The 7,870-nt window shown below is 43.7% G+C and overlaps 1 protein-coding gene across 1 annotated transcript; it reads left to right on the forward strand.

Moving 5' to 3' along the window:
- The first annotated feature begins 320 nt into the window (after positions 1–320).
- On the forward strand, positions 321–3,975 carry dmrta2 (DMRT-like family A2). The gene is made up of 2 exons (XM_061683666.1): positions 321–861; positions 2,426–3,975. The coding sequence occupies exons 1-2, from the start codon at positions 381–383 to the stop codon at positions 3,355–3,357; spliced, it is 1,413 nt and encodes a 470-aa protein (XP_061539650.1). The 5' UTR covers positions 321–380; the 3' UTR covers positions 3,358–3,975.
- The last annotated feature ends 3,895 nt before the right edge of the window (positions 3,976–7,870 follow it).

The raw sequence follows: 7,870 nt of genomic DNA on the forward strand, positions 1-7,870 counted from the left end.
AAGGCAGCCAATGAGAAGGCCGCCTCCCCTTTAGGCCAATGACAGGCGCCACATTGTTGTCAAATTGCTCGAATGAAAACGTGGGCGCAACAATAGTGAGAGGAGAGAGTGCTCTGTAGTCACTAACGATCTCTGAAGGAAGTTATAGTGTCTGAAGCGCGCACGCCCGCCCGCACGCACGCACGCCCGCCCGCCCGCACGCACGCACGCACGCACGCACGCACGCACGCACGCACGCACGCACGCACACGCTCGTCGCAGACGCGTCGCTCCTCTTTCTGGGGCGATTTGAAACATTATCACTCGGTCGATGAAGTAGAAGCGCTCCGCACATTCGGTTCTCCGTTTTTGGTCCGCTTGGTCCCGAGCCTTCAGCCAGCATGGATCTCAGACCGGAGATGCAGCCCGCCGCGGTCTCCTCCTCCGCGGCCTCCGCCTCTCAGATGCACGCCGGAGCGGTGGCGGCGGTAGCCTCCATCCCGGTGTCCATGGCGGGCGGCCTTCTGCGCGGGCCGCCGCTCCTGCTGCGCGCCGCCGACAAGTACCCGCGCACGCCCAAGTGCGCCCGGTGCCGCAACCACGGCGTGGTGTCGGCGCTCAAGGGCCACAAGCGCTACTGCCGCTGGAAGGACTGCATGTGCGCCAAGTGCACGCTCATCGCCGAGCGGCAGCGCGTCATGGCGGCGCAGGTGGCGCTCCGGAGGCAGCAGGCGCAGGAGGAGAACGAAGCCCGGGAGCTGCAGCTGCTCTACGGCACCGCCGAGGGGCTGGCCCTGGCGGCGGCCAACGGCATCATCCCGTCCCGGCCCGGCTTCGAGGTCTTCGCCTCGGTGCACGGCGCCGAGACCTGCAGCAATTCCGGTGAGTGAGGCGGCCCGCAAGAATGGCTCACAAAGGCTGTTTTTCACCGACTCAACTTTAGTTCCACACAAGAGATCGACAATATACATCGTAGGATATTTATATTGTCGAAACACTGACTGCCGGTGCCAAGAGGAGAAGGGACTACTAATCCGTCATCGTAAACTAAATCATCCGTCAACAAAAGTCATGTTGAATTTGCAATACAACAAAAAAACAACAACAACAACTAAAAAAAAAAACTGCATTCCTGCTAAAAATGTTGCTTTTTCTTTATGTTGCTGAACAATTGAATTATTTGGAAGATTTTATGCGACGCTTTTTTTGAATTCGTACTACAAGTTAAAAATATAAATACCGTGGGTGCATCATATTTTGTCATATATCCTTCAACTGGCTCATATTGTTCTACATCATTTAAAATTAACTTGGGCTCAAAAATGCTCATAGGGCCAATTTAGTACAGTGTATCTATGTGCCTTCGCATTTTCATTTCCTAAAACGGTAGTGAGCACCATACTTTCCTGTAAATACAATGTAAAAAAAAAAAAAAAAACATTAAAAAAATAAAGATTTCCACAAGTGCGTTGAGAAAGCTGGAAATGGAAAATCTCCGAAGAGAAAGTACAGTTGAAATGATGTGCAGAAAATTAGGAAAACTATTTTGCTTCGTCCGAATAGAAAGAGAGCTGCATCAAAGAAAAGCTGAATTAATTTGAACATAATCTCCTCACATTTAAAAGAAGGTATATACAATACAAATATTATACGGACACATCATCTAACGAAGTCTACAAGAACTATAAAGAAATAAAGAAATAAATAAATGCCTTTACAGAGATAACAATGCTCACTTTTGATCCAAGCTGTCATAATTGAGACGCATTAATTGAACATTGCGGTGCTTGCATCATACTAAGAGCTGTTTCTAATATTTTGGTCACCTTAGGCAGAGAAATGTTGTCTAAATGTGACGCAAGCAAACCACAAGCACAATAACACACAGACAGTTATATTACATCACTTTTTGTCATATTTCCCCCCCCTCATAATGTCACAAAGACATTAGAAACCGCTGTCTGCGATGGCTGCACGACAGCAAGCACAATAATAACCATTTTGTTCAATTAATACCTCAATTACGACAGTTTGATCATTATGATTATTGTAGTGTTCTTTCAGTAGTATTATGTATTATTATTGCAGTTTTTTAATGCAGTTTCTGTGTTGGATTTCATTAGATTATATCAGATTAAAAAAAACAATTAAATGGCAGAAAATGACAATGATGAAAGTCACTCACTCTTAACTTTTGCTATTAGACTGACAAGCAACCTGATCATGATCATGAAACCATGATTCAAGAAATCTATCTATCTATCTATCTATCTATAGATAGATAGATAGATAGATAGATAGATAGATATTCTAATTACTGGCAGTGACCTTAAATGCTGTTTTGTAAGGATTTGTGATCCAGCATGTATGGCAGGTAATCAAGTGACCGTCATTTTTCCCTCACGTGTTATTTTTGGTGTGTTTTTGTCGTCGCTCTTGTCAACAGATTCGAGCGTCCAGAAGTTCGACTTGTTCCCAAAGGGCCAAGCGTCCGGGCCCTCCACCCCTGGGCAGGCCGGCGGCAAGCAGACGCCCGCTGAGAGCGACTCCGCCCCGGGCATCTCGCCCCCGGACGGCCGGCACGGAGGAGGGTCCGGCTCCGAGAACGGAGACAGCGAGTTGTTCGGCCACTCGCCGGTGGCCAAGCCTTCGAAAGACGGCGGGGACACTCCCAGGTCCGTCAGCTCCCTCGGCTCGGACTCCGGTTCCGAGACCGACAAGGACGAGCTGCAGGAGCCGTCCCCGTCCCCGTCTCCGTCCCCGTCCCCGTCCTCCGCGGCCTCCAGGCATATGCACGCCATCGATATCCTCACCCGGGTGTTCCCCACCCACAAGCGCAGCGTGCTGGAGCTGGTCTTGCAGGGCTGCGGGAAGGACGTGGTGCAGGCCATCGAGCAGATCCTCAACAACCCAGCGCAGGCTGCCCACCACAAGACCGCCTCCGAGGAGACCTGGAGCGGCGATCGCATGCTGCAAACCTCGCAGCTGCCTCCTTCCACCTCCTCCTCCTCCTCCTCCTCCTCCACTCCGAACCCGACCCGACCCATGCTACCCGGCTCCATGACGCTCGGCAACCGCTCGGCCTTCTCGCCCCTGCAGCCCAACGCGCCGCACTTCGCAGCCGAGCCGAGCGCCTACCCGCTGGGCACCCACCTGGGACTCAACCCGCTGCGGTTGGCATACTCGGCGCACAGCCGGGGTCTGGCCTTCATGGCGCCCTACTCCACCGCCGGCCTCGTGCCCACCTTGGGCTTCAGACCCCCGATGGACTATGCCTTCAGCGACCTCATCCGGGACAGGACGATGTTGCACAAGGAGCAGGGCTACGCCGGAGGCCTCTACGGGCCTCTGGTCAACAACACGCCGGACAAACAGTGACCGGAGGCGGCCTGAACACACGCACATGGAAAGTCGTATGAGCATGTGTTTCCCCGTGGTTTGCATTCATTATTATTATTATTATTATTATTATTATTATTATTATTCACCAAGTACCACCTAAAAACACTTTGCTCTCAAGGAAACACCATCATGACTGACATTAAAATACAGTAGCGTAATAAGCCCGAGTGTTCATGGAAACTGAGACAGAGGTTTTATTGCCAAAACGTATATTTAATAGGATTGCAAGCCACTAAAAACATTATGCACAGTTTGAACGTTAACATTGTACTTGATGATTCAATTACAATGTATTGCACATTCATCAAATAGAAATCGTGCCTACAAAAATTTTGAAAACAAACAGTTCTCAAACACCAAATGCAAATGTAATTTACTAAAACGTTAAATACAGCTGAATTGTACTTAAACAGATTTACTGTAGAGGCTTAAAGAAAAAAGTTACATTCACTGTAACAAACATTACGTATAGTTTGAACATGTAATTCAGTGATTCCACATGTTGACAATCACTGATTTATTGAATATCCTTGATATCTATCTTAAAGTTCAGGTACTAGTACGCTTCTTGTTCTCACTAAAACTAAGAGAGAATTCGGCGCACTTGTAGAATGACTGTGTCCTACTAGTAACTTATAGTTCAACTTCAATGTTAGTAATGAGGCAAAACTGTGCACTAGTTGACATGTGCGTGCTACTCATGAAGCAATAGATGTTAACCATAGTTAGTTAATTTATGTCATTAGTAGTACTAGTCGCACACAACTTTCAAATAGTGCACGGTTTTGCTTCACTAGAATTACGTAGTTGTCCTACTAGTACACCTAAGTTGTACCACTAGTGAGGTTGAAGACATGGACCTTCAACTGGAAATCCAAAAATATATTCGACATCCTTGATAAGGAGGCTACTAGTGCGCAAAACATGCCCAGTAGTTGGGCCTAGTAGCACGGTAGTCAAGGTTTAATTGTGTACTAGTAGGCAGAAAGTGGCACTATTGGTGAAAACAAATAAAAATAAACACTAGTAAGACACAGTCGTTCTACTCGTGTGCTGAATTGTTTTCCGAGTGTGGACAAAGACCGTACTAGTACATGCGTGTCAAGGGTTTTGAATAAATGCTCAAACGACTTTCCATTCTCACACACACACACACACACGCCCACGCGCGCCCACACGCGCGCACACATTCCATTGTATTTGTGGCCGCAAGTGTTTGAATGTTGGCAAAAACGTGTCACGTGTTTTGGCGCTGGGCGATTGTAAATACATAAATCTGGCTTGTAGTCAAAAGATGGAAAAACGTTTTTGACTTTATATTAGATCGGGTGTTTGGGCATGAAAAAGGCCTGTTAAAAAAGAGAACGAAAGGACACATAGATTTTATTTTTATTCCCTAATTTTCATGATAATTCCGCAGGATATGAAATGTTAACACAACAACAACAACAACAACAACAGGAAATCGTTTTTAATCATATATTAAATCATCATTTTTAACAGTGGTTGGTAAATCAATAAAGCATTTTCCAAATGAAACTGCTGTTTTCAGAGCAACATTAAGTTATTATAACCCACGGATATTAACCCTTTTTAAGATGTTCCTGTTGTAAAAGTTGAACTAATTGATGTTTAAAAAAAAAAAAAAAAAAAAAAAAAAAAAAAACATACAACGCCATCCAGTCTTATGTATAATTATTATTCCACTTACGTTTTTGTATCTCTTTCCTTTTCCAACTACCTATATCTTATATTTCATTTAGTATGAGACTTGCTACGCTACACTTTTCATTTAATCTTTTGTGACATTAAAGTGCTAAATCAAGTCTCTTTCTCTGCAAACGTGCTGTCATCTTGTATGAATATGCTGGAAATAATAAATGTTATTTTAAAGAAGAGCAACTCTGATCTTTTCCTTCTTATTATTTGATGATGAATTGATTTCGATTTTACATTCAATACACAAGTGCAGGCTTGGATAAACAAAACTAAAACTAAAAATGCATAGGCAACAACCGTAACACGGTACACGCATTTTCTATTTTGAATTGATTCCTTAAAATCATTTATAAAAAGCCTATACACTAAAAATAGAAATATATTTCTAATAAATAGCTATGTAAATATAAACGTATAAATTGCACACACACAAAGCTGAATTCGAACGAACGAAAGACAATATGTTTCTCTCTCTCTCTCTCTCTCTCTCTCTCTCTCTCTATATATATATATATTTAAAGATTTCATTATATAGTGAAGCGAGGTTTTCCAATGCAAGGATATTTATTTGACGTAAATCTATATATTTACATAGATTTGACAGATATTAAAACGTTCCTTACGCTGGACGTTTTTATATAATACTTTTATCGTGTATAATTATTAACACGATGTACATTTCGCTGCTTGCTGACTGCCTATACGTCCATTACTGAGCTTTCGATAAAACGATTAAAAGATCGTTTATCAGAATTAACACTCCCCTGAGGCTTTTTGAAACGTAACAAATTCATTTCACATGAACGTCAAACTCAGAGTTTGCTTAACAAACGTGGATTTTTTTTCAATCTATAAAATAAAAATGAACTATGAATGCACTGTGGTTACTGGGAAAACCCCCCCTGCTTAATTGTGGGGTTAAAAAAAATCTAAAGTATTCATTATTTTACAAAACAAAATGCCTTCATACATCAAAACACGTGATTTATTTACAGGGACTCGCAATCCTTATCTAACAGGAAGAAATCTATTTGAATTTAAAAAAGGTTATAACATTATATTCCGCAGACGTCCGAATGGAAGCGGAAGTTCTGTGTTATTGATTAAACGAGATTGTTGCTGCTCCTTTTCAGCGCTTCTAATGCAAGTGGAAACATACAAAGAACAATGGCGCCGCCTGGTGGCTGTTTTCTGTCAGCACCATTTAACGCCTTCAAAATGTCCCCTGCTGGAGAGCAGAGCACCTGGAGTACATACCGTACAATAGATGACATCTTACGCTTCACAATAGAAAAGTGATGCTAACATTGCACGTTTTATGACGACATAAGTCGAATCTCAGATTCAGGAGGAGCAGCGTGGTTTTTCGTCCTGGCCGTGGATCAGTGGACCAGCTCTTCACCCTCGGCAGGGTCCTCTAGGGTGCGTGGGAGTTCGCCCAACCAGTCTACATGCGTTTTGTGGACTTGGAGAAGGCGTTCGACCGTGTCTCTCGGGGAGTCCTGTGGGGGGTGCTTCGGGAGTATGGGGTACCGAACCCCCTGATACGGGCTTTTCGGTCTTGTACAACCGGTGTCAAGAGTTTGGTTTGGTCCGCATTGCCGGCAGTAAGTCAGACTCGTTTCCGGTGAGGGTTGGACTCCGCCAAGGCTGCCCTTTGTCACCGATTCTGTTCATAACTTTCACGGACAGGATTTCGAGGTTTGTTCCGTGACTGTGCATGTTATTTTCAAAACTAATAAATAAACAAAGTTAAGATCATGACAAAATGCATGGCAAGCTTTATGAGATGAACTTGACTTACGACAGTGGGTTATTAATGTGCACAACAAGAATAACAATACTGAATACAGAATACATCCATCCAATATCCTCATTAAGGTTACGGGTGAGCTGGAGACTATCCCAGCTGACTTTGGGCGAGATGCGGGGTACACCCTGGATTGGTCGGCGGTCAATCATAGGGCGCCTAGAGACAAACAAGCATTCATACTCTCATGGCCAATTTAGTTACGCAAAAAAAGAACTCACATGCACAAACTCCATAAAGGAAGGCCTGAAGTGTGAGGCGGACGTGTGAACCACTAGGACACTGTGCTGCCTTTTACTACTACAGTCCATATATCATGAATAATTAGTATGGGTTAATTATGATCTAAAGTCTTCTAAACTGCTTTCTCCATCAACCATGGAAAAATCCAATCCAATCACTCAAAAGGTGAATAGCATTCTTTTAATGGAGCATCTTTAAGAAGTTGCATGCCAGCTCCAGTAGAGGGAAGTCTTGCCTAAAAAATAATGTACGTACTGTACCAGTCCAAACAGCTGCAGGAATTATTCAAGGATGTCAACTACTACATTTGCCATGCCATTCTTTGATTCTTCTTCTTTTTATTTACCTACACAATACATTGAATGCAGCATCTTCATTAAGTCTCCTTTTGATTTTCTTGGACAATCGCCGATCAGCGGTCAGGTTCTCTGCAGAAGTAAGCAAAAAGAAGCAAATAAACAAGCCGCTGAGAACGACAGTGGGCTAAGTCCATTTTTATAATTTTGCAGGAGAGGAATTAAAAGTTTCATGGCTGCAATAAAATCTGGGGGATTTACATCTTGGTGATTTATAGGCGGCTTTCCTCAGGTTTGAGTTTATTCCAAACATCCGTTAAATCCATCAGGACCGAATTTCATTCAAGACGATAAATAACGTTCGCTTATATTAACATGCAGAAGCACTGGTACCCAAGCTAAGCACTACTTACTTCCTGAG

The sequence above is a fragment of the Phycodurus eques genome, chromosome 8, assembly GCF_024500275.1.
Source record: "Phycodurus eques isolate BA_2022a chromosome 8, UOR_Pequ_1.1, whole genome shotgun sequence".
Lineage (NCBI taxonomy): Eukaryota > Metazoa > Chordata > Actinopteri > Syngnathiformes > Syngnathidae > Phycodurus > Phycodurus eques.